Genomic DNA, 27,764 nt, shown 5'->3' with positions numbered 1-27,764 from the left:
ATGTCTGAATTATAAAAGTGATATAAACATCAGTGGAGGTTGTATGTATAAAAATTACTATTGTAGGACTTCCATATAGAGATATAGTACACATGTCTCTGCTGTTTTTGTGAACTCAGAAAGGAAAAAAATACATCTACTATGAAGGGCTCCTTGTGGCTAACTGGGCTAAAACCAACAACAAAACAAAACAGGCCCTAGCAGCCATTTCCTCACAGGGGCCTCTCATGCAAACTGTGCTTTACAAAGGAGCGCCTGCGCTAAACTGCCTGTATCTACACTGAACTGCCTGCTTGCACTGTGTTTCTGCCATCTGAGCCAGTCCTTCTGAAGGAGTTTCTATTATTTCAACCAATAGGACTGAGATTTTCCCCATTCAGTCAGAGCTGTGCAGCTCCAGCCAATCAGAGCAGCTCTATTCTGACCATTCTGTATAGTGCCTTTGAGCCAATCAAACTGGAAGGATTCTGAGTCCTCATTTGAGAACAGACCAATAAGGTACCAGTGGCAGGGACTTTTTTCTATATAATTCGGCATCCTTCTGGCTTGGAGAGTGCACTTTCCACTGAAGACTGTTTCTTCTGCTAGAGCTGAGACACTGAACCATCCTGGAGCAGAGCACAGTGGAGCAGAGCAGATCTGCCTAAGTGAAGAGGGACCTGGCCCAAGGGCAGCTTCACAGCCTTGCTGTTTTAAAAGTCACACTATAGCACTGTTGAGCTGTTTGCACTAAATAAAGTTTCCTTCTAAACTGCACCCCAGATTGGGGATTCCTGTTCGTGTTGAATTGAAGCCAGTGACCATCGTTTGACATTTTAAAATTGACTTTTTGAGTTAGGAGAATCATGACACTACCATTGGCTCTTAGTGAGGAAGAAGCTGTTCTCTGCCAAGCTGGACTGACTCAGTGGTTGAGTGTTGATCTATGAACCCAGGATGTTGTGGGCTCGATCCCCAGTGCGTTGTGCAGGAGGCAGCTGATCAATAATTCTCTCTCATTGATGTTTATATCTCTCCCTCTCTCTTCCTCTCTGAAATTAATGAAAAGTATATATTAAAAAATAAATAAATTGTTCTTGATTTTCTTCTCTAAAGGATCCAGCATTTGGAGGCAAACATGAAGCTCCATCCTCTCCAATCTCTGGGCAACCATGTGGAGATGATCAAAATGCTTCACCTTCAAAACTTTCAAAGGAAGAGTTAATACAGAGTATGGATCGTGTAGATCGAGAAATTGCTAAAGTGGAGCAGCAGATCTTTAAACTGAAAAAGAAGCAAGTAAGTGTTTGATTTTACTGCTTAATGTATTTGTCTCTTTAAAGAAGATAATGTTGGTTTTTCTATACATTTCAAATTTATTCTGTGATTCTGACTTTTTTTGTTGTTTTCTTAGTTTCATTCATTAATTTCCTCAGTTGTATTATTTTATTGTATGCTAATAGCAACCTTATTTATTCATTTTATTTTTGATCTTATTGGATGGATTGTTTTTAATTTTGTTGCTATTTCATATACTAGTGCTATATTTTTTGGTTCACGTGGAAACAGATTTTCTAGGACATGTGCCCAGGAAAAGTATTGCTTGGCCAGAGAGTATGCATATCTTTGTGTATACTAGATTATACCAAATTTGCTAAAATGTCAGTACTGTTTTACATTCTCAATGGTAGCATGTACAAGTTCCATTTTGTGTATAGCCTTACCTTCATTTGATAATTTTTTTCAGTTGGATGTGAAATAGTTCTCACTGTGGTTTTAATTTGCATTTTGCCTCATCAGGAATGAGTTAGAGCTTATTCTCTATTGTTTATGGTATATTTGTGTTCCATATGGGGATGTTTTTCTTTCAATTGGTCATTTTATTATTTCTAGTATTTCCTCAAGTCTCCTGTCATTGATGTGTGTAGCAGATAACTTCTGTATTGTGGCTTGTCATTTTCTTTATTTGTGGTATATGTGTAGGGATTTTTTTATTGAGATAAAAAATTCACATACCATAATAGTGACTCTTTTAAAGTGTATAATCCAGTGGCTTTTAATGTAGTCATAAAGGTGTGCAATTATCACCACAATCTAATTCCAGAACATATTTATTACTTTGAAGAACAACCACATACCTATTAGCAATTACTCTCTATGTCCCCCTTGTCCCTGCTCCTGGCAACCAATAATCTCTTTTGGTCTGTATGGATTTACATATTCTGCACATTTCAGATAAATAGAATCATATAATATGTGACATTTCATTTAGTGTGTTTCTTTCATTTAGTATGTTTCCACTATTTATCCATGCTGTATCTTGTATCAGCAATTCATTTCTTGTTATGGCTGAATAAAATTTTGCACGTATATACTGTTTTGTTTATTCATTCATTAGTTGATGGACATTTGGGTTGTATTCACTTTCAGCTGTTATGAATAATGTTTCTATAACATTCATGTACAAGTTTTTGGGGTTTTTTGGTTTTTTTTTTTGCTTTTTTGAATGTTACGAGTAAGATTGCTTCCATTCTGAAAAGGGGATTGATATTTAAATAGAAGATTTCAGTGTGAATTGTTGATGATGCTCAGTATGAACTTTATTTGTCTCTCCTTTTTCTCTCTCTTCATTTTTGGGCTCACAATACCAGGACTGTTCAATATGGTTTTTCTCGATTTGCCTGAATTTTTTATTTAATGTCATCTACAAAGCTAGGTACCTTTGTATTTTAGGAGTTTTTCCCACTTTATTTTTTAGTCTTTTTCATTATAGTTAGATATGTATAGGTTTCTTTACTGGAACTCTTTCTTCAGTTTCCTCCTCCTCATTATATTCAATATCTTCATCATTACGTTTTACGTTTATCTGTGGGACCTTGCTACCATTTCTAGGGGTAGATCACTTTCCAGATTATGTGGGAGTTTGACAGCCTCCTCTTCTTCAAAGATCTTCTGATTCTGCATCTTCCTCCACAGCTGCTGATTGCTGTCCGCTAACATGCACAGGCCCTGAAGCACGTGTAGACCACAGGTGGTGTTATTTCAAAGCCGCTAAAGGAAACATTAGTTGTACAGATGGTTTCAGTTGCCAGTATTACTTAAATTGGACTGTCTTCATAATTCATTGCCTTTTTTTTTCAACAATGCTCAATTCATCCTTTGCACCAGCACTAAACTAACCATTCTTAAAGATAACTGGTGCCCATTTTCATCATTATCCACTTTAAAGTGATAATCTTTGTTAGTCTTTAATTCCCCAACTGAAAAGATAGTTCTGGGACCTTAGTAGGCTCATGTCCATTGAATCTTCCATATATAAATGGCTCTCACCCTGAGGACATGCTTATTGATTTTTAGAGAGAGGAAGGGAGAGAAAAAGAGAGAAACACTGATCCATTGCTTCCCATATGTGCCCCAACTGGGGATCGAACCTTCAATCTAGGTTGCACCCTGACTGGAAATTGAACCCACAACCTTTTGGTGTATGGGACAACGCTCTAACCAGCTGAGCCACCCACCCAGGGCAGCTCTCACATTTTTATTTTGGAGCCAGAAACTTCACTTTAACATACCCCTCTGCCCCCCAAATAAGGTTAAACAATAGAAAAACTTAAAATTATTTGAAAAGTAGCTAGTGCTTACAGGTCAGGCTCTGCAAGACTTTACAAAATAATATTAAGCCTCAATAAATAAAACAGTGTGTTCCCAGTGTATGGAAAACAGAAGGAATCCCCCAGAAAAGTCAGAAATGGACAGAAACCCATTGGGAATTTAATGTATTTAATTAATGAATTTAATGGGTTAATGGTGATGATGGCATCCTCTTAGGTGGGAGAGAATAAGGATGGAGATAAATGACTACTGTTCCAGATAACAGCTGGGTGGTAGTCACACCAGGGCCAAAAGTTTTTAATTGTGATGAAGTTGAATTTATTTTATCTTTTACTACTTTTGCTTTTGGTGTCCTATCTAAGAAACTGTTGATAATCCAAGGTTACAAAGACGTATACCTTTGCTTTCTTTTTTCCTAGGCACAAGCTTTATTTTTTCCATGTATTATTAACATTTTCATGTCTAAAATTCTCTTTTATTTATCCTATTCTTTTTCTCCTTTTTCCCCCTCCTTATGCCTCCAGTTGTTCAACCCATTTGTTTTGTGTGTGTTTAGCTTCTTGGTTTCTCATGATCCATAGGCATTCGAACAAAGCACCCAATAACTTGTTCTGTTTTACCACCGTAATGTCTCTTCCTGTCCATCTGTGAGCACCCCATTCCTTCCTATTCTTCATTCTGGAGCTGCCTGCTTTGACAGGGCATTTTCCTCATTTGCCTGTTGTGAAGGAGTTGCTCAGTTAGTTTTCAGAGGAAATTGGTCCATATATAGCTGTAGATTCAGTGTGTCTTTGGGAGGTGGTGAGTTTAGGATCATTGTTGCCATCTTCAACCACTCCATGCCTGTACCTATGTTTTCTTTTGCGAGTTTTATAGTTTTAGCACTTAATTTAGGTCTTGGAGCTTAATAGTGTTTTTTGGTGAACGAAGTTTCTTTGGATTTTATATGCGACTACCCTGGCATCATTTTATTTTTAAATTTATCTTTATTGTTTAAAGTATTACAGATGTCCCCTTTGTATTTTTTCCCCATTGACCTCCTCTATCCCACACCTGCCCTCCCAAGCCACCTTGCCATGATGAAAATAGTTTACTATATTATAGTCTTTTGAAAAGTTTTATAGTTAATGCTTTTCACATTCTTTTTCTTAAATTTATAGGAGTGATATTGGTTAATAACATACAAATTTAAATGTACAGCTTTATAATACATCATCTGTATATTGCAGTGTGTACTCACCATACACAGTCAAGTCTCCCTTTGTATCTATCTATCTATCTATCTATCTATCTATCTATCTCTATATATCTTTTTAAATTCTCACCCTTGGATATGTTTAGAGGGAGGGAGGGGGAGAGAGAGAGAGAGAAATGAGAAAGCAAACATCAGTTGGTTGCCTCCTGTATGCACCCTGACTGGGGATTGAACCTGAAACCTAGGTATGTGCCCTGACTGGGAATCGAATCCCCAACCTTTTGTTGCATGGGACTGTGTTCCAACTGAGCCACCTGGCCATACATTTTGGGAGGTTTTTGCTTACTCTTCCAATTTTCTTACTGTTAACTGGTCTATTTAGGTTTTCCAATTCTTCATGATTCAATCTAGGAAACTTATTTATTTCTAAGAACTTGTCCATTTCTTCTAAGGTATTGAATTTGGTGGTGTATATACTTTCATAGTATTGTTATATAGTCCTGTGTATATCTGTGGAGTCCATTTTAACTTCTTTTTCATTTCTGACTTTGTTTATGTGAGTCTTTTCTCTTTTTTTCTTAGTGAGTCTAGCCAGGAGTTTGTCAATTTTATTAATTTTTTTCAAAGAACCAGCTCTTGTTTGATTAAATTTTTATTGTCTTTTGTCCTTTATTTTATTTAATTCTGTTCTAAATTTAATTATTAAAAAAATTTTAATATTTTCTACTGACTTTGGGCTTCATTTGTTCTTTTTCTAATTCTTAAAGGTGAAATATTAGGGTTTTTAGTTGCAATTTTTGTTTCTTGAGGTAGGCTGTAGAGTAATGCTATAACTCCCCCACATTTTGATATGTCTGTTGTGATTCTCATTCATTTCTCTGTATCATTTTTTTGGTTAATCCTCTCCCAAGGATATTTTTTCCATTGACATATTTTATATATATATATTTTATTGATTTTTTACAGAGAGGAAGGGAGAGGAATAGAGCCAGAAACATAGATGAGAGAGAAACATCAATCAGCCGCCTCCTGCACAGCCCCTACTGGGGATGTGCCTGCAACCAAGGCACATGCCCTTGACCAGAATCGAACCTGGGACCCTTCGGTGCACAGGCCGACGCTCTAGCCACTGAGCCAAACCGGTCAGGGTGACATATATTTTTTTTTAAGAGCGTAGAAGGGGTGGGAAGAGACAGAGAGAGAGAAACATCAATGTGAGAAACACACATCGATTTGTTGCCTCCATCACACACCCCAACTGGGGCTAGGGATCGAGCCTGCAACTGAGGGAATTGAACCCGGATTCTTCAGGCTGAGGGCCAATGCTTATCCACTGAGCCAAACTGGCTAGGGCCATTTCTATGTATCTTCATTTTATTCTTTTAATCCTCACCTGTGGATATGTTTTTGTTATTGATTTTTAGAGAGAGAGAGAGGAAGGGGGGCAGAGAGAGAGAGAGAGAGAGAGAGAGAGAGAGAGAGAGAGAAACAGGAAAACATTAATGTGAGAGAGAAACATCTATTGGTGGCCTCTTGCATTCGCCCAGACCAGGGTGGGAGATTGAATTTGCAAAGCAGGTATGTGCCCTTGACTGGGAATTGAACCCGCGAATCTTATGTGTGTGGACTGACACTCTGTTAACTACTGAGCCACACTGCCCAGGGCTGTTAGGTTTTGTTTCTTAACCCATCACGCTACTTGGTGCATTTTTTTAAAAAAATATATTTTATTGATTTTTTACAGAGAGGAAGGGAGAGAGATAGAGAGTTAGAAACATCGATGAGAGAGAAACATCGATCAGCTGCCTCCTGCACACTCCCCACTGGGGAAGTGCCCGCAACCCAGATACATGCCCTTGACCGGAATTGAACCTGGGACCTTTCAGTCCGCAGGCCGACGCTCTATCCACTGAGCCAAACCAGCTTTGGCAACTTGGTGCATTTTAATTGATGAGTTCAGTCGATGTACATTTATTGTGATTTTTTTGACGTATGAGGATTTCCTATAGCCATTTTATCTTTTGTTTTCTGGTAGCTGTGCATTGTTTCTGGTAGCTGTGCATTGTTTCTTTACCCTTGTGTTTCTGTCTGTTATTCTAGTTTGGTGGTATTCTTTGATTTTATCCATTTCCTCCTTTTTTGTTGTTGTTGTTGTATGAGTCTTAGTTTTATTTTTTTATTTTTGTTTTTTTAATATATTTTATTGATTTTTTACAGAGAGAAAGGGAGAGGGATAGAGAGTCAGAAACACCGATGAGAGAGAAACATTGATCAGCTGCCTCCTGCACACCCTCCCACTGGGGATGTGTCCGCAACCAAGGTACACGCCCTTGACTGGAATTGAACCTGGGACCCTTCCGTCTGCAGGCCGACGCTCTATCCACTGAGCCAAACTGGTCAGAGGCTATGTGTCTTAGTTTTAGATTTTTGTTTTGTGGCTATCATTAAGTATATGGGGAAAAACATTTCATATTTACAATAGTGTTTATTCTTCTGATTGCATCTTATGTTCATTCATCTGTGCAAGTTCAGTCCTATTCCCCTCCCCCTTCATATTTTTGTTTTCACAAATCACTTTTTTATGCTGTTCATGCATTTCCAAATTGCAATAGCTATTTTTTTTTATTGAATGCTTTTATCTCCTTTGACCTTTATATGTTTTAAGTGTTTAATGCTGTAGTCTGAACAAGAGTTGCAATTTCTTTGTTCTGTGTCTGTTAGTCCTGTTACAGTTTTGTATTCTTTTGTTTTTTTGTTTCATGTAGAAAAGCATCTTTCAGCTTGTCTTTTTGTTGTTGTTGTTGTTAATCCTCAGAAGAGGATGTTTTCTCCATTGATTTTTTTTTTTAAGAGAGAGTGGAGGGGAGGAGAGAGAGAGAAATATCAATGTGAGAGAACTACATCAATTGGTTGCCTCCCACGTGTGCCCTGATAGGGCTGGGGATTGAGCCTGCAGTCGTGGTACATGCCCTTGACTGGAATCGAACCTGTGACCCTTCACTCTTCGGGGTGATACTCCATCCACTGAGCCAGGCTAGAGCTCAGCCTGTCTTTTATTGCAGATCTTATGGTGGTAAATTCCCTCAGCTTATATACGCCTGGAAAAGCCTTTATTTCTTTTTTATATCTAAAGGTTAACTGTGCTAAATATACTATTCATAGCTGGTGATTTCTCTCTTTCAATAATTTGAAAATATATATCTATATCTATATCTTTTAGTATCTTTTTATTGATTTCAGAGAGGAAGGGAGAGGGAGAGAGAGATAGACACATCAGTGATGAAAGAGAATCTTGATTGGCAGCCCCCTGCACGCTCCCTACTGGTGATTGAGCCTGCAATCTGGGCATGTACCCTGATTGGGAATTGAACCATAACCTCCTGGTTCAACCACTGAGCCACACCGGCCGGGCAATAATTTGAATATTTCATTTCAGTCTTTCCCAGCTTTTAGGGTTTCTGTGATAAATCCCACGAGGTTACCATCTTTTCTCTGGCTTCATTGAGAATTCTTTCTTTGCCATTAATTTTTGAGAGCTTTAATGTAATATGCCCTGGAGAAGGCCTTTTTGGGTTGAGATAATTAGGTGTTAGCTTATTGGATTCAAGGGTTCGGTTCTTTCCATAGGTATGAGAAGTTCTCATTGATTATTTGTTTGAATAGATTCTATGTTCCTTTCTTCCTCTCTTCTGGTGGACCCATTATTGTTACATTGCTTTTTCTAATGGAGTCAGATAGTTCTCATACTGATCTTTGAGTTTTCTTCATACTCTCCATTCTCTCTCTTCCACCTGAGTCATTTCTAGACTTCTAGCTTCAGTATCAGTATTTCTTTCCTCTGCCTGGTCTCCTCTATTTCTTAGGCAGTGTAATTCAGTGGTCACCAACCTTTCGGACCTCATGGACCACCAGTGGTCTGTGGACCACCGGTTGGCGACTGCTGCTCTAAAGGTTTCCTTATTCTTTACCTGAGTATTGAGTGCTTTAGCTCCAGAATATATATGTGTGTGTGTGTGTGTGTGTGTGTGTGTGTGTGTGTGTGTATGTCTATGTTTAAGTTTCAATATCTTTGGTGAAATACTCTTTGGCATTTATTTTATTTCTGAGTTTGTTGAATTACTTTTCTGAGTTTCCTTGTATCTTGTTGAGTTTTTTTTCCAGAACTGTAATCTTGAATTCTCTTGTCATTTAAATCATAGTCTTCCTTATCTTCAAGTTTATTTTCTGGAGATTTTTAAATTTTCTTTCTGAACTCCCTTGTTACCTTGGTTATTTATTGTACTTGATGGGTTATTTCTCTTCCTGCCATTTGTGGGAGTGAAATCTCTTTTTTCTTTCTTTAAAACATTTTTTAAAAGTATTTGACTCTTAACTTGATAAGTAGAGGACTTGCTTTTTTTTCTTGTAAGTGGTGCTGAAGCGAAAGGTTTTTCTTTTCTTACCTGTATGAAGAGAATTGGGGCTTCCGGGATTATCTCTGTGGGGTGGTGTTGCCTCTGCCATGGAAATTCTCCCCATTCTCTTCTCCATATTGGCCAAGCAGCTGGGTGTCCTCTTTACAACCAGGTACTTGGTCCCCTTTGTCTTGGGACAGCATCTACATGGAGGAAAGTTATGGTCTATGGGTCTCTTGGCCTTTGTTTTCCTGGTGCTGCCTTCCTATAGTGAGAGGTGCCAGCAAAGCCACTCTGTCTGAATTGACCCAGCTGCTTTTACTAGGCTCTGCAGTGACGGGGCATGGGGTGGGAGCATCTGTGCTCTGTTCTTTCTAGTTGCTTTAGCTGCAATGAGTACAGACCACGCAGGTTGGAAAGTTGGTGTGTTTTTTTTTTTGCCTCTTCTCAATCTGCTCAGTGAGAATTTTAGTGCTGGGTGGGCCATAGAGGATGGGAAGGTTCCTACATCTGTAGATTTCTTTGGTGATGGTGGTGTGTGGAATGAACCTCTTCTCTGCCCCTTATCTTGGGCTCAGCCTCTGTGTGTGCCAGGCCCAATTGATTGCTATCTCTGTGGGTGTTGTACCCTGACCTTTCACTGCTATCACTGCTATCACAGTGGTGGCCTGGGCCACCACTAGGGCTGGATTTCCTCTGCACACTTGTCCTTTCCTTGTCCAGTCTCCCATGTTCATCTGGATGTGCCCACGTTCAGATGTGTCAGTGTGTGGAACTTTCAGATATGTTTATGTGTTGAGCAGGGAATCTTTTGTTGAATTATAGCTATCCTACTTGTTACAAGGAACAGCTGTAGGGCTCCTCTCATGCCACCATGCTACTGACATCACCCCTCACATTATTCTTAAGCTACCAGAAATTGATTTTTTGTGACTGCCTTAAGGTAGGAGTCAACATTCATTTTTATTCCTGTATGGATAATTAATTGAAAATTTCATTCTTCGCCCACTGTTCTATAGTTTTAGCTCTATTATAATTAACTAGAGGCCCAGTGCACAAAATCGAGGGGGGGTGCAGTTCCCTCAGCCTGGCCTGTGCCCTCTCACAGTCCAAGAGCCCCGCAATCGATTGCCCCAAAGAGGTAGGCCCCACTCACCCAGCCGGGGCTCCTTGATGGATTGCTCCAAAGAGGTAGGCCCTGCCCCCTCGGCCAGGGCTCCGCGATGGATCGCGCCCTGCAGCGGGAGACCCTGCCCACCTGCTGCAGCCCGCTGGTCAGTGGCCTAGGCCTCCCTCTTTGGGGCAGTTGTGGAGTCCCTTCCCCCTCCGATTATCGATAGTGACTGATCAGACACTTAGCATATTAGCCTTTTATATATAGACTAGAGGCCAGGTGCACAAAACTTTGTCGGGGGATGTCCCTCAGCCCGACCTGTGCCCTCTCACAGTCTGGGACTCTTCGGGAGATAACTACCTGCTGGGTTAGGCCTGCTCCCTAGGTGGCAGATGGCAGGCCCTCTGTCACGCTGGCCTGCCCTGTTGCCCGCTGCACACGGCAGGCCTGGTGGGCCGTGGGGCGGGACGGGCGGGTCAGATCCAGTGTGCCCCGCCCTGCTGGCCACCGGATCGTGATCCGCCCTGCCCCACTGGCCGCCGGGCCATGCACACAGACAGCAGGCCCGGCGGGCGGCAGGGTGGGGTGGGGCAGGCGGATGGTGATCTGCCGTGCCCTGCCCCGCCCTGCTGCCAGCTGGGCCGCGCACATGCTGCAGCTGGCGGTGGGGCGGGCGGATCGCTCTGTGCTGCCCTGCCTGCAGTATGCAAATTTAACGGCCATCTTTGTTGGGCTAATTTGCATACTCTTCTAATTGGCTGATGGGCGTAGTGAAGGTACGGTCAATTAACATCTTTGTCTTTTCTTAGTGTAGATTGCTGGATTTTCTTGCACAGTATTTATCTTAGAATTTTTGTATCTGATATGTGAGAGCAAAATCAGCCTGTAATATTCCTTTCCTGGAAGTTTTTTTTGGGGGTAGGGGCTGATTGAATTCAGTAAATATTTATTGAGTGTCTAATATGTGATCGATATTGTTCCAGGTACTTGGGACACAGCAGAGAACAAAACAAAGGTCCCTGCTCTTATGGGGCTTACTTACAGTCAAGTGCTTATGACCACTTTGCCTACACACTATCTGTGATCCTGGGCAAATCTCTTCTCAGCTAGCCAATGTGGGAAGAAGCAGGCTCGGTCCAGACTTGGGTAATGTGTGTAATGCACTGTAGATGCCAAACAGATATCACCTCCAACTCACTATGCAGAAAATTGGTCAGGCTGGAAATTGACTTTTAATAATAAAGTACAAGGGGAGAGGGCAGAGGAAGTGCACCTGAGTGGTCTGGTGTGCTGCTTCACCAGGGTCTAGGCTAGCTACACAAACTGCTGCTGCTGCTGCTGCTGCTGCTTCTTGGTGGCTTCCTTGCTGACAAGGTCCTTTGCCTTCTAAGTACGGCCAGTGCTATCTCCTTTGGATCCTCCTTGGCTTCCTTGGCTGTCTCAGCAAGGCTTTTGGACGGAACCTCACCTTGCAGCTTGGTTAGTAGTCTCTGGGACAGGAGCTTCTAGTCAGGGGTCACCTCCTGGTGCACTGTGTCTTCCTTCAAGACATGTTTGCTATAGGGTTCGGATACCGCTGCCAGAAGGCAGCAAACACTTGGTCCCAGGAACTCTGGAGCACACTCTGGCCCAGGAAATACTTCACCATTGTCCTGGCCGGGGTGGGATCAGTACCTGTGCAGCATCGGGTGCAGAGCCAGGGGGGCACACAGAGGCCAGGATGGGGCTCGGCCCATGCCCACCAGGCTCACAGCTCAATCACCACACCACTGCGCCCCACCAGCTGCCACTGCATGAGGGATTGTCAGGCTACCTCTCTTATAAGGTTCTTATTTTTGTCATTACGTTTTCTTTATTTTTTTTCAATTACAGTTCACATTTAATATTTTGTACTAGAGGTCCGATGCACAAAATTTGTACAATAGGCTCGGCCCTCGCAGCTATGGTGGCTTGCCTTGGCCCTCTCAGCCCCGGCTTTGTCTGGAAGGTCGTCTGGATGGTCATTCGGCTGTCCGGTCTAATTAGTATATTATGCTTTTATTATTATAGATTAGTTTCAGGAGCATAGTGGTTAGATAATCATATACTTTATAAAGTATTCTCCCTGTTATTACCAGTATGCAACTGGTGTCATATATACTTATTCCAGTACTAGTGGCCCGGTGCACGAAATTCATGCACATTAAAAGGGAATTAATTAGAGGAAATATTTTAATATTGCTGTTTGCCCTTTCTCTATAATAGAATTGTCAGAGATGAAAGAAAATTAGTAAAATGTATATGAAAATCCTCCTGTCAGAGTCTGGGGCGCGCCCCAGGACCCAGAGCCAAGTCCCGGCCCACCCGTGTGCGCCTCAAAATTACGCGAGACCCAGACCTGGCTGGCCCCACCCCCGTCAAGCCCTGCTGGTTGGGGGGGCGCAGCCTCAGGTCCCCTGGCCTACCCCACCGGGTGGGGGGCACGGCCTGAGTTCCCCCGTTAAGCTTCATCGGCCGGGGGGGGGCGTGGTCTGCGGTCTCCCATCAAGCCCTTCTGGGTGGGTGGCGCAGCCTGAGGTCCCCTGTCAAGCCCCACTGGGCGGGGGGCGTGGCCTGAGGTCCCCCGTCAAGACCTGCTGGGTGGGTGGTGTGGCCTGAGGTCCCCTGTCAAGCCCCACTGGGTGGGGGGTGCAGCCTCAGGTCCCCTGCCCCGGCCCAGCGCCACGCAGCCTCAGGTCCCTGCTGATTGCTTGTTAAGGCTTGTTACGGGAACTTGGACTCTGCTGTGAGTGCAGCCATCTTGTGTTATGGAAACCCTGCCTCTGCTGTGGGCACTGCCATCTTTGTGACAGAGTGACGGTCAATTTGCATATTCTCTCTTTATTAGACAGGATTACTGACTGTATTTCCTATGTTGTACGTTACATCTCCATGACTATTTTGTAATTGTCAATCTGTACTTATCAATCCCTTCACCTTTTTCACCCTCTCCCCTCTGACAAACATCAGTGTATTCCAGGGGTCCTCAAACTACGGCCCGCGGGCCACATGCAAATACAAATATTGTATTTGTTCCTGTTTTGTTTCTTTACTTCAAAATAAGATATGTGCAGTGTGCACAGGAATTTGTTCATAGTTTTTTTTTAAACTATAGTCTGGCCCTCCAACGGTCTTAGGGACAATGAACTAGCCCCCTGTTTAAAAAGTTTGAGAACCCCTGGTCTATTCTCTGTATCTAAGACTCTCTTTGGTTTTGTTTGTTCCTTTATATTGTTCTTTAGATTCTATATATAAGTGAAATCATGTGCTCTTTGTCTTTCTCTGACTGACTTATTTCACTTTGCATAATACCTTCTAGCTCTATTGTCAGCACATTTTTAACCTCTGAAATAATTTTAGTAAGATTGTGATTGTTCTGTGAGTGTTTGGTAGCACTTAATAAAATCAGCTTGGTCTGGTTATATCTTTGTGCATGTGTGAAGATTTTTAAAAATAGCTATTCAACTTTTCTTTTCCCATATTCTTACCTATACATTTATTTATTTATTACCCTCACCCGAGGATATTTTTCCATTGATTTTTAGAGAGAGTGGAAGAGAGAGGGAAAGACAGAGAGAAACATCGATGTGAGAGAAACACATTGATTGCCCCCTGCATGCGCCTTGACCAGGGCCCTGGGCTGGGGAGGAGCCTATGACTAGGGTACATTCCCTTGACTGGGGTTGACCTGGGACCCTTTGGTCCACAGGCTGATGCTCTATCCACTGAGCCAAACTGGATAGGGTATTTTTATTTTTTTAAAAAAAATCTTTAATAGATATGCCCCCTTTTCCCCTCATTGCCCAACTCCACCCAGCCTCACCCCATCCCAGGCTTTCACCACCCTGTTGTTTGTGTCCATAGGTAATGCATATATGCATATAAGTTCTTTGGATAATCTCCTCCCTCTGAGATTTCTCAGTCTTTTCCATTTTCTCATGCCTGTGGTTCTATTCTTTGTTCATTTATTTTGATTTTTATGTTCAGTTGTTGATAGATATGTATTTATTGCCATTTTATTGTTCATATTTTTTATCTTCCTTCTCCTCCTCAAATTGGTAGAGTGGCCTTGTATAGTAGATGTCCTGTGGAGCCCAGTGGCTCAGCCTCCCCAGTCACCTGAGCTGGGTATTCTGGGTGCGCCCTGTGTGGGCTGTGTGGGCTGTGTGCACTGTCTTATTGTAGTTGAGCCTTGATTGTTGTTGGCATCACTGAGAGGAATTGACCCCCAGGCCAATTTGCTGTGAGGATCAGCTATGCCTGTCGTCGGCAAACTGTGGCTCGCGAGCCACAGGCGGCACTTTGGCCCCTTGAGTGTGGCTCTTCCTAAGCCTTAGGAGTACCCTAATTAAGTTAATAACAATGTACCTACCTATATAGTTTAAGTTTAAAAAATTTGGCTCTCAAAAGAAATTTCAATCGTTGTACTGTTGATATTTGGCTCTGTTGACTAATGAGTTTGCCAACCACTGAGCTATGCTTACAGCAGAAGAGCTGCTGTGCTGGAGATAGCCTTATGGGGCAGGACTTTCTTTAGTAGGGCTTTGGTGCTCACTGAGTCTACCCCTTCAGGGTGTCACTTGTGGATGTGTAGAGTTGTAATCTGGCGTGGTCTGAAGCTGTCCACTGGGTGCACTGACTCTGGTGCCTCCTGGGAGGTGCAAAGTTAGCCATTGCCTACCCATCAGGAGCTATAGAACAATCTGCAGATGGCTGCTTCTTGTGTTAGGGTTGGAAGTGCCCAGGAGAGGCCAAGCTGTGAAGTAAGTTGGCTGCTGCTAGTGCCAGGCTTGGGGCCTCTTATTGAGGGCTATGTGGCATGCTGACACCAGCTGCTGCTTGTTTGAGAGATTTTAGTAAAGTCTGAAGCCTGAGCCTGGACAGGCCATTCATATGGGAAAGCCACTGCAAACTGCTTGGGTGGGGCTACAAATTGGGTGGGGTGGGGTGGGGGGGGTCTCAGGAAATCACCAAGGCAGAGTGAGCAGGGTGAGTCAGGTTGATGGAGACACAGATATGGCTCCTTCCAGTCAGCTCTGGGATGGGGGAGGTCTCGGCATAGCAACAGTGACCCCGTCAGCACTTTTGTCTGGGAGAAAGCTGCCCTGAATTCTTCTCTGATGCCAATTTAGTTCCTCCCTCTATGTCACTGGATGTACTCAAGCCACTGCCCCAGTGCTGGAGCTCAGAGGGAGCAAGTCCACGCAAGTCTGTGTGCCAGCCTTTTAAGAGGAACTGTCTGGGTCTCAAGCAGCCTCCATGTCACTCATCCACAATCCCCGCTGGTTTTTATTGCCTGAAGTTTCAGGGACTTTTCTTCCCAGCTCTGGAACCCTCCTGGGCTGACGGGTCTGGTGTGGGACTGGGACCCCTTGCTCCTTACGGAAGCCTCTATAGCCAAGATTTCACTCCTAATTAAAAACATGCCACATATGGGTGTCAGACCAGCAGCCCGTTCAGTGCCTCCATCCCTCCTATCAGTCTCAGTGTGCCTTTTTCTTTACTTTTCTTGTTGTAGAAGTTCCATTCAGCCAGATTTCAGGTGGTTCTCAATGATGGTGGTTCTGTATTTTAATTGTAATTTTGATACGGTTGTGGGAGATGCCTAGTGCTGCATTAACCTATGCTGCCATCTTGGTTTTATCTCTTAGCTATTCAACTTTTTAATAAAAATTCAGTTCTGTTTCTTCTGGAGATAATTTTTCCTCTTATATTTTGGAATATAATTTTATCTTCTATACCATAAGTTTCTGCTTCTTATTTTCTTCCTTTGGTTTTCTGCTCTTTATAACTTAACACATTACTTTTTTAGCTTTTTCTTCTCTCTCTCTCTGCACTACTTTAACTTCATTCCACAAGGTATAATATATAATACTTTTTATTGTCTATTATGATTTCTTTTTTGATCTCTCTATTAATTAATTTTTTCTTGGCTATTTTTAGTTATTTGATTTTCACTTTATTGTGACCTGAGACTGTAGTCTGTAACACACCATAGTCTCTGGTCACAGTAAAGTTAGAAATGTTTATGTTCTTGAATTTTAGCCTAGTATGATGGTCAGTTTTCATAAAAATATTGTGGACATACTTGAGAAGAATGTATATCTTGTCTCATTTTTATTTCCATCTTATCAGTTGCCATTATGGTTTTGGATTTATCCATTTTCCTAATAGGTCTCTTTTTTAAATTGGGGTATAATTGACATAAAACATTAGTTTTAGGTGTACAATATAATCATTCAGTATTTGTTTATGTTGCAAAATGATTGCCACAATACAATAAGTCTTTTTAACATACATCGCCGTACATAATTACAGATTTCCCCCCCTGGTGATGAGAACTTTTAAGATCTACTCTCTTAACAACTTTCAAATATGCAGTTTAGTATTATTACCTGTAGTCTCCATGCTGCACATTACATCTCCATTATTTATTTATTTTAGAATTGCAAGTTTGTATCTTTTGACTCTTTCACCCATTTGCCTACCCATCCAACTTTGGCAACCACCAATCTGATCTCTATGTCTGCGTGCTGGGTTTTATTGTTGACTTTGTATTCAAGATTTCACATATATCTAACTGATATCATATGGTATTTTTCTTTGTCTCACTTATTTCATTTAGCATAATGCCCACAAGGTCCATCTATGTTGTCACAGACAGTAAGATATCCTTCTTTTCTTAAAGGCTGAATAATAAGTCTTTATATATATCACATTTCCTTTATTTATTTATCTGTCAGGGACAGATTGTTTCCATATCTTGACTATTGTATATAATGCTACAGTTACCATGGGGGTGCGTATAGCTTGTTGAATTAGTGTTTTTGTTTTCTTTTAAGAAATACCCAGAAATGGAATTGCTTGATCATATGATAGTTGTATTTTGAAATTTTTGAGGAACCTCCATGATGTTTTTCATAGTGATTGTACTAATTTACATTCCCCCAACAAGGATTCACTTTTCTTCACATCCTCACCCACATTTTTTTCTTATGTTTTTATAATAACTACTTTAACAGGTGTACGTTGATATCTCCTTGTGGTTTTGATTTTCATTTCCCTCTTGATTAAATTAATGTTGTTGAGCATCTTTTTATGTACCTGTGGGTCATCTGTATGTCCTCTTTGGAAAAATGTCTATGTAGATTGTCTACCAATTTTTTAATTGGATTTTTTTCTTCTTTTGAGTTGTGTGAGTTCTTTATATATTTTGGATATTAACCCATTAACAGATATATGATTTGCATACATTTTCTTTCAATTCTCAATTTTTATTCTATATATTTTGAGGCTCTTATTTTAGGTTTGTACATATTTATAATTTTTATTTTCCTGTCAGTGAAATTGTTTATTGTAAGGTAATGACATTCTATCTCTTTGAATGATTTGTACCATAAAGTCTTTTTTGCCTGATAGTGATGTAATTATAATTAGATCAGCTCTTTTGGTTAATGCTAGTTAGCCTATCTTTTTTTAAAATTTAATATTTTTTTATTGATTTCAGAGAGGGAGAAAGAGAGAGAAACATCAATGATGAGAGAGAATCGTTGATGGGCTTCCTCCTACAAGCCCCCTATTGGGAATTGAGCCTACAACCTGGGCATGTCCCCTTGACCGGAATCGAACCTGGAACCTTTCAGTCCCCAGGCCAATTCTTTATCCACTGAGCCAAACCAGCTAGGGGGTGTTAGCCTATCTTTTCCCTTCCTTTTACTTTCTGTGCTCTTATATTTAAGGTGTATCTCTTACAAAGATTTTGTATACAGTCTGGCATCCTGTCTTTCCACAGCATAATTCAGTTTTTTTTTTTAAACTGATAATGATGATTAGTAATATCTCAAGATTTTTAAACTATTTTATGTATGCTATTTGTCCTATTTTATTTTTATGCTGATGTTGGTAATTTTTTTTTTTTTAATCCTTATTCTGGATTGATTTTTTTGCTCTTATTTCATTTTCTCCTGTCCCACTAGTTAGATTGTATTTCTTTGCTTATAGTTAGTTATTCCACAGAAATTTTTTTTTATTTTTTATTTTTTATCCCCAGAAAATTTTAACAGCCTGTTTAAGTCGAATCCCAAAACTAATAACTATCTTATCCATGTTCTTGAGTAGTATGAAGGTATAGAACTTCAGTTCTTTCTGTCTTCCCAGTGTTTATGCTTTTGATATCACATATTTTAGTTCTTTTTTATAAACCACTTAAGACATTATCCTATAAATAAAAGGCCAGCGACCATAAGCATAAAGACCGAATGCCCGCTCAACCAGTTGCTATGCGGTGGGGGGCCGGCAAGGGGAACCAGGTGGCTGGCGGAAGTGGTGGGCGGGATGAGGGCCAGCAAGGGGAACGGAGTGGCTGGCGGCAGTGGTGGGGCGGGATGAAGGCCAGCAAGGGGAACTGGGTGGTTGGCAGGGGCGGTGGGGCGGGACCCAGAGCAGCGAGGAGAACCGGGTGGTTGGTGGCAGCAGTAGAGCGGGACCTGGGGCGGCGAGAGGAACCGGCTGGCTGGTGGGGGTGGCGGGGCAGGACCGGGTACTGGTGAGCATGTGGAAGATGGGCCTGATTGCAGGCTAAACCTAGGGATCCTACCTGTGCACAATTTCATACTCTGGGCCTCTAGTTTTATATAATCACTAGAGGCCCGTTGCAGGAAGAGTCCTGCAAGAATAGAGCTTCCTCGGGCTATTCCTGCAAGAATAGGGCTTCCTGAGCCTGGAGCCTCGCTCCCTCCCGTCTCCACCGCCTCGCTCCCTCCCGTCTCCGCTGCCTCGGCTTCCTCCCTTCTCCGCTGCTTTGCTCCCTCCCATCTCCGCTGCCTCACTTCCTCCCATGTCCGCCGCTTCACTCCCTCCCGTCTCCCCTGCCTTGCTCCTCCCGTCTCCGCTGCCTTGCACCCTCCTGTCTCTGCTGCCTCAGCTTCCTCCCGTCTCTGCTGCCTTGCTCCCTTCTGCAGTGCTTGGCTTCCTTCTACGCTGTTTTCAATCTTTGCTCCGTGCTTGTGTATGCAAATTAACCGCCATCTTTGTTGGGTTAATTTGCATATCGCTCTGATTGGCTGGTGGACATAGCAGAGGGATGGTCAATTTGCATGTTTCTCTTTTATTAGTGTAGACTAGAGGCCCAGTGCACAAAAATTTGTGCACTCGGGGGGAGGAGGGTTTGGGACCCCTCAGGGGATGACTACCTGCTGGCTTAGGCCCGCTCCCCGGGGGATTGGGCCTAAGCTGGCAGACATCCCTCTGGCAGCCCGGGAGCCCTCGGGTAATGTCCACTTGCCAGCGGGGAGCAGGCCTAAGATGCAGTCGGACATCCTTAGCGCTGCTGAGGAGGCGGGAGAGGATCCCACCACCATCGCTGTACTGGCAGCCGTCAGCCTGGCTTGTGGCTGAGCAGAGATCCCCCTGCTGACCACCAGGGGGCAGCTTCTGCATTGAGCATCTGCCCCCTGGTGGTCAGTGTGTGTCATAGTGACCAGTCATTCCCAGTCGTTACCAGTCATTCCCAGTCGTTCTGCTGTTAGGGTCAATTTGCATATTACTCTTTTATTATGTTACCCTTTTATTATATAGGATAGAGGCCTGGTGCATGGGTGGGGGCCGGCTGGTTTGCCTTGAAGGGTGTCCCGGATCAGGGTGGGGTTCCCGCTGGGGTGCCTGGCCAGCCTGGCTGAGGGGCTGAAGGCTGTTTGCAGGCTGGCCACAGCCCCTTCAGGGTGGGGATCCCCGCTGGGGTGCCTGGCCAGCCTGGGTGAGGGGCTGATGGCTGTTTGCAGGCTGGCCACAGCCCCCAGCCACCCAAGCTCCCAGTGGAGGCTGGCTGGAAGCAGGTATCTGGGATTTATTTATCTTCTATAATTGAAACTTTGTTGCCTTGAGCGGAGGCCACAGCCAGCCAGGGCAGGTGGGAAGCCCTGCTCCATCGTTGGGGCAACCAAGCCTCCTGCTTGCTCCAGCTCCGTGGCTGCTGGTCGCCATCTTGGTTGGGTTAATTTGCATATAGTCGCTCTGATTGGCTGGTGGGCGTGGCTTGGGGCGTAGCAGAGGTGCCATCAATTTGCATGTTTCTCTTTTATTAGATTAGATCAGGGGTCCTCAAACTTTTTAAACAGAGGGCCAGTTCACTGTCCCTCAGACCGTTGGAGGGCCGGACTATAGTTTAAAAAAAACTATGAACAAATTCCTATGCACACTGCACATATCTTATTTTGAAATAAAAAAACAAAATGGGGACAAATACAATATTTGTATTTACATGTGGCCCATGGGCCATAGTTTGAGGACCCCTGGATTAGATGTTAAGTTAGGTTCATCCACGCATTTGTCATCTCATTCGTTCATTATTCCTTCATGCAGTGCAAATCTTCAATTTGGGATACAAACTTGTGCTTGAAGACCATCAGAATTTCCATTAGTGAGGATTTGTTAGTAAATTCAGTATTTGTGGGGTTTTTTTTATGACTTAAATGTCATCTTTTATTTATGCCTGTTTATTGAAAGATTTCTTTATTTGGTATGTGGTTATTTTCTCTCGGTACACTGTCTTCTGGCTTCCATTGTTAAAACACCAGCCTTTACCCTAATTTGTATTCTTTTGTAGATAGTCTGAATTTTTTCTCTGACTCCTTTCAATATCTTTTTCTTTGGGTGGTGGTGTTTTTACGAGCATGTATTTAGGAGTGGATTATTATTTTTTTAAATCCAGCTTGGGATTCATTGGACTTCCTCTATGAGTTTTTTATCAGTTCTAAACCATTATGTTTTTTTTACCAAACTTTCCTGCAGTTTCTTTGTCATCTTCTGAAATTCCTGTTAGATATAATAGCACTCTTGTCTTCCATGTGTCTTAATTGCTTTTCTTTCCCATTTTGTTACTTCTTTGGGCTTCATTGTGAAAAGTTTTAAAATTTCTCTGTTTCAGGATACATTACTCTCTCCAGTTATATTTCATTTATCAAATATACTTTCAGTTTCAATAATTACGTTTTTATTGCTAGAATTTTTATTTGGCTCATTTTAAAATCTGCTTGATTATTAAAAAATATTTCCTTTCCCTAGCTGGTTTGGCTCAGTGGATAGAGCATCGGCCTGCAGACTGAAGGGTCCCGGGTTCAATTCCAATCAAGGGCACTTGCCCAGGTTGTGGGCTCGATCCCCACTAGGGGGTGTGCAGGAGGCAGACAATCAATGATTCTCTCTCATCATTGATGTTTCTCTCTCTCTCCCTTCCTTTCTGAAATCAATAAAAATATATTTAAATTTTTTTTCTTGATTTTTGAAAATATGTTGAGCCCTCCTTTATTTATTGAATCAGATTAAATTTATAATAAAACTAGAGGCCCGGTGCACAAAAATTTGTGCACTCGGGGGGGAGGGGTGGTCCCTCAGCCCGGCCTGTGCCCTCTCACAGTCTGGGACCCCTCAGGAGATAACGACCTGCTGCCTTAGGCCTGCTCCCGGGTGGCAGAGGGCAGGCCCAATCCCTAAGTACAGCCCCTGGTCGGGCTCAGAGCAGGGCCGATTGGGGAGTTGGGGTGCCGCCCCGTCATGCACAGAGCAGGACAGATTGGGAGGTTGTGATGCCACCCCCTGTCACGCTCAGGCTAGGGCCAATCGGGGGGTTGGGGCGCTGCCCCCATCACACACAGAGCAGGGCCCATCAGGGGGTTGGGGCACCACCCTCTATCATCCACAGAGCAGGGCTGATCAGGGGGTTGGGGTGCCGCCACTCTCACACTCAGGGCAGGGCCGATGGGGAGGTTATGGCTCTACCCCATCACACACAGAGCAGGGCCTGTGGGGGGGGCTGTTGGGGAGCTCCCCCCTATCAGGCACGGAGCAGGGCTTGCTCAGGGGGTTGGGGCCCCGCCTCCTGTCACACACAGAGCCGCAGGGTGATCAGGGGGTTTGGGCGCTGCCCCCTGTCACGCTGATCCCGGTGCCGGGAGGCATATTACCCTTTTACTATATAGGGTAGAGGCCTGGTGCATGGGTGGGGCCGGCTGGTTTGCCCTGAAGGGTGTCCTGGATCAGGGTGGGGGTCCCCACTGGGGTGCCTGCCAGTCTGGGTGAGGGCCTGAGGGCTGTTTTCAGGCTGGGAGTGACTGAAGCTCCCAACTGCTCCTTTTTTTCTTTTTTTCTTTTTTATTCTGGGCCAGCTTTACCTTGAGGCTTGGCTCCAGCTCTTAGGCCTCCGCGGCTTTTGGCCTTTGCTTACAATGTTGTGAATCTGCTGGCTGAAGTCCGGCGGTATTTGTTACAATGTTTCTTAAACTGCCCTCTCAGAGGCCTGCAGCGGCAGGCGGGGAATGTTGGTTTTCTCCAACAATCCTCTGTCACTGAGGCAAGCAAGCCTCATGTTAGTTTCAAGCTGCCTGGCTGCCGGCCGCCATCTTGGCTGACAGTTAATTTGCATATCTCGCTGATTAGCCAATGAAAAGGGTAGCGGTCATACGCCAATTGCCATGTTTCTCTTTTATTAGTGTAGATAATATAACAACTATTTTAAGTTTTATGGGTCTGGTTCTGCTGAGTTGGTCTTGTCTTTTGTTTTTTCACTTGTAAAGTGGTAATACTACTACTTTTTTTTTATTGATTTCAGAGAAGAGGAAAGAGGGAGAGGGAGAGGGAGAGAGGGAGAGAGGGAGAGAGAGAGAGAGAGAGAGAGAGAGAGAAACATCAATGATGAGAGAGAATCATTGATTGGCTACCTCCTCTATGCCCCCCACTGGGAATCAAGCCCAAAACCTGGTCATGTGCCCTGACCCAGAATCAAACTGTGATCTCCTGCTTCATAGGTCGACACTCAACCACTGACCTACACCAGCCAGACAATACTACTAATACCAATTAAATCATGTGATTTGTTTATGAGTTGAGATGATGAATATATTGAATGATATGTGGCACATATAAATGCTCAATAACATTTAACAACTTATAATAATTAAAAATAATGAAATATATATAGCTATAATTATGTTGAGATATATCAAAGATAACTTGTAAATAAAGAAATATACCATAGGTGAATAGAAACAATGTTAATAATGTGTGGTCATATTCATATGTTTATACCTTTTCAATAAAAATTCCAACCAAACTTGGTTTTAAATTTTTGCAAAATTATGAAGTTAATGTGAAAGGGCAAATAGGTGAGGAAAATTTGTATGTTTTGTTTTTGTTTATCTGTTTCTAACCTTTCTGTTAAAATGATTTTGTCCTAGGGCTACTTGGGTACTAAAAACAAAATACGATTTTCTGAAGCTTGTTTGTTCCTTTCTCTAAATCCACTTAACAGGGATCCTAAAAGAATGCCCTCTTGGTAAAGGAAAGAAAGGGCATGGTTAAAGAACTTATTCTCATTAAGGTGATTTCACAACTCCAAAGATCTGTCTTTTGCTTATATAGATATCAGACTGCAAGAGTACTTTTAACTTTAAAGTGGAAATGGTCCAAACTTCTCACTTGGAGGATGTTTATCCTTTCATTTGGGTGTGGTCTGAGTTCTAGCACGGATGAGTTCTTCTGGGCTTTTAGTAGACTTAACATTTTTACCTAATGAATGTCTTTTTTCATGTTAGGCAGCGAACTTATATTGATGTGGCTATTTGTTGAGCATTTACTAGGTATTACTGGTTTAGGTGTTGGGGGGGAAAAAGCAGTGAACCCAGCAGACCAAGCCTCTGCTTACTTCAGTAATAATTATAGGTAATAACATTGTATTAAAAGAACATTTTTAGTTTTCAGATGTTTTTGAGTCATTTAGTCCTCTCAAAAAGCTATGTGATAAGTAGGATTAATATCCCTACTTCATATATGAGTAGTTTATATTCTTGCTGAAGATTGAAGGAAGGATTTAGAAAGGATCCTAGGATCACACCACTTATAGAAGGTGACCCTAAAGCTCAAACCCAGACAGAGTAATACAGATAGCTTTCTGCTTAGTAATTGCACACTAGCAGTCCATATTGTTGTGGTTTTGCCAGTGCCTCTTGACTATGAAACATAAAGTTTGTTGTGGGGTAGGGATGGGGTATGGTAGTATTACTAAGTTAAGGATTAATTCTTTAACGCAGTTCTCCCATGCTCTATCCCCACCAGACATTAACATAAACCGTATATCTATAACATATAAAAGTGTTTCCCAGTGCCACAAAAGATCATTGTGATAGAAGTTTATGGGGTATCTTTTTTACTTTTATTTTTTTTATTTTTTAGTTCTAATTTTTTAAATGTATTTTTATTGATTTCAGAGAGGAAGGGAGAGGGAGAGAGAGAGAAACATCAGTGTTGAAAGAGAATCTTTGATTGGCTGCCTCTTGCACTCCCCCCTGTGGGGATCGAGCCTGGAACCCAGGCATGTGCCCTGACCAGGAATCCAACCTTGACCCCCTGGTTTATAGGTCAACAACTCAATCACTGAGCCACGGTGTTTGGGCTATGGGGATCTTTATATGTTTTGTTTCTCTTATTATTTTGTTTTATTTATAAGAATTAAAATATTAAATGATTCATCTAATGATGATTTATGTTTGTTTATTAATAAAAATAAATCTAATAGAATTTGTTAGAGCTTTAGTAGATTACATGATTTCCCTATAGAATCAGCACAACATTACTCAGTAGCATGTGTTATCTCTGGTGATTAATTATTGGTGGGGGTGACATGCAGCAGATGCCTGACTCTTCCTTTCTGGATCTCTTAGCAACAGCTAGAAGAAGAAGCAGCTAAACCTCCTGAGCCTGAGAAGCCTGTGTCCCCTCCTCCTGTGGAACAGAAACACCGCAGTATTGTTCAAATTATTTATGATGAGAATCGGGTAAGCTCATGCCATTTTTAGTGGCACAAACCTTTGAAACCATTTGTGCCTTTTCTTAGTTATCAGTGAGTTCTGTAGTGATGTTAATGTATTAAAACCTGGTTTCTGTTATAATTTTTAATGTTCTTAAACTTTGATTGACTGAAGCTTGGTGCTTTTACCTTATGAAGAAAAGTTGACAGCTGTATCTTAAATTATTTAGTATTTTATTTACATGTTATATAAATATTATTTAATGAGGGTATAATTTTATTAGCTGAGTCTCTTTCCTATTATATAAATACTGGCAAACAAGTTTTGTTTTGTACCAAATAATACAAAAGCAGTCATTCTATAGTTTTTCACTTTATAAGGGACATTTAATGCCAGATTCTGATACCATTCCAGTAGAGATAGGTCATTGGATATGGAAATTACTTACATTATCACCTTCACAATTAATAGCTGGGCTATGGTTTGAATCTTAGTTATAAAGTGTGAGGTCATTGCCTTTAGGTAGACTTTGCTTTTTTATGTTTATTAAAATAATTTTTATACTAATAAAAAGATATGAATTTAGGAAAACCAGGCCTCAATTCTGTGAATTATTTTGTGATGTCACAGTTAGTTTTTGGCCAGAATCCAGCCCAGGAATGAGCAGTTAAAAGGAAACTGATTTCATCTTAATATCAACAAAACTTTCCAACAGAGCTGTTTGACGGTGAGCTTCCAGAAGTCCTCAGTCCAGAAATGAATAACATGTGACAGTGGGCTTCCAGAGGCCTCAGTTCAAAAATGAATAATATACTTTAAGTACTGCGGGAGAGAATAGGCTTGTTAGCTAATGTTGGTCATAAGGTAGAAGTTGGGATTGTTGTTTTAATTTGCTTCTTTATAGTGAGTAGAGCAGTACATCTTATAGGCAGCCAATAACTTTATAATAGTCCAGATCCTAAAGGAAATTGGCCTTAAGAAAAGCAGCTGTGAATTAGTCATTAAATAAAAATTTGTAGGAATGATCTTGGATTCATATGTACTAGTATGTGTCTATATGGATAACTGAAGTCGACAGATATGTAATACTTAAAGTAATTGGAAGTGTCACGGCAGGTAATATGGACAATTAATATTATTTTCTTGGCTGAGTTCAAAATTAGTCCATTTTATTGAATGAACAGAACTACGTACATGAGGATTTATCAAGTGAGGGGCAGTGGGACTGCCTTGTGGCATACCTAGAGGGACAGTGCTCGGTGATCATGCAGGGATGTGGCCCGGGTTGGCTCGAACTTCATTATTTAAGAGAAGCCATGAACATGGAAATTTATGTGAAATTTCCTGCTTTAAAAAAAACCCAACTCTGTAGAACAATAAAAGTACCTTTGTGGGCTAATGGGCTTCATGGCCACTTTATGATGTCAGGGATAAAGTAAAGAGGGGTTAGAGCTGATAGCAATGGGAAAGAATCTTTTAAAATAAAATGTTGAATTATTTCTCAGTATGAATTAATTGTCAAATAAATGGAATTCAATATTTATTAATTGATTGAATTTCTTAATTACCTTTGTCTCACAAACCTAATAAACAGTTCCAACATTAGTGAATTCTGTGATTGCCTGACTAGGATGTGAGGACTGATAGATAATTTAATTTGTGCTTAACATTTGTATATGTTTTCATTAATTAGGATAATATGTTTCTTGATGCCCATCAACAAAACTGAAAGCTTGCAGACCTCTCTTTCCATTTTAGAATTTGCGTATTTGTTGTGTAGTCTGTAAAGTATTGAACAACCAAACTTGAAATCTGTGTTAGTATTAGAATTACAGTAAAGATTATTTTCAACTTACAGTACTGTAGGAATCACTTTTTTTATATTATTTTTGTATACCCTGCTCCTAGTCATCTGCTGTGGTTGTACTTGTGCAGTCATAGAATTGTAGCAGAGATTCCTGGAGGGGAAGTGATGAGAGCACAGCTGGGCATAGGCTTTCTCACACTAACTTCTTACCATGCTGCTTTGTGTAAGGTCTACACTGATTCTCGAGCTTTGTATAATGAATGACTTTATCTGTTTTGATTCTATAGGCAAGGAGAGAGTGTACATCCACCTCTTGTTCCTTGTTTGCAGCAGTCTGCACTGGTTGGGAATTAAGCCAGATGTGGCTTCAGAGATAGGGGCTATTATCTTGTTTAAGGCATCTTTCTTTTGTTTAGAAAGTTAGTGGGAGGAAGAAAACTCCCTAAAAATTACTGTTAATTTCAAAATTGGCTTCCTGAGAGAAAAATAGCCTTGCATCATATTTAAACCTCAGACTAAGATTTATTTAGTCTCTAACTAGACTCTTCTCCTGGACTATTTTTAATAGTTCAGTTTGACTTCCAAAAATATTTATAAATGTTCTAATTTCAGAATTATAATACATATAGAAGACCAGGGGAGGTATGGACTATAGTATTCAAAATCTTGTTTATATTTTGACTGAATGATGTGAAAGTTAATGTGACACTAGGAGAAAGAAAGGGATGAACAATAGAGAGTATGCTTAGTGTCAACTGCCTCTAGTCACCTTGGCCAATGTCCTAGGACAGGGGTGGGCAACCTTTTTGTGAGGCATGCCAAAACCAGCAAAATCTGACTCAAAATT

General features: G+C 41.7%; 1 protein-coding gene and 1 pseudogene across 9 annotated transcripts in view; one reads left to right on the top strand and one right to left on the bottom strand.

Moving 5' to 3' along the window:
* The window catches only part of NCOR1 (nuclear receptor corepressor 1), a 244,548-nt gene that overhangs the window by 93,412 nt on the left and 123,372 nt on the right, over positions 1–27,764 (top strand). For all 9 annotated transcript variants that reach the window (XM_059668513.1, XM_059668520.1, XM_059668516.1 and 6 more), the window contains exons 5-6: positions 1,096–1,278; positions 25,024–25,137. In XM_059668513.1, the coding sequence (XP_059524496.1) occupies positions 1,096–1,278; positions 25,024–25,137 (297 nt within the window). The remainder of the gene's footprint in view (positions 1–1,095; positions 1,279–25,023; positions 25,138–27,764) is intronic.
* Positions 2,753–3,292, bottom strand: LOC132218466 (nucleophosmin-like; annotated as a pseudogene).

Source organism: Myotis daubentonii, chromosome 16 (assembly GCF_963259705.1).
Source record: "Myotis daubentonii chromosome 16, mMyoDau2.1, whole genome shotgun sequence".
Lineage (NCBI taxonomy): Eukaryota > Metazoa > Chordata > Mammalia > Chiroptera > Vespertilionidae > Myotis > Myotis daubentonii.
The sequence above is the reverse complement of the archived record's forward strand: the minus strand, read 5'-3'. Positions and strand labels throughout refer to the sequence as shown.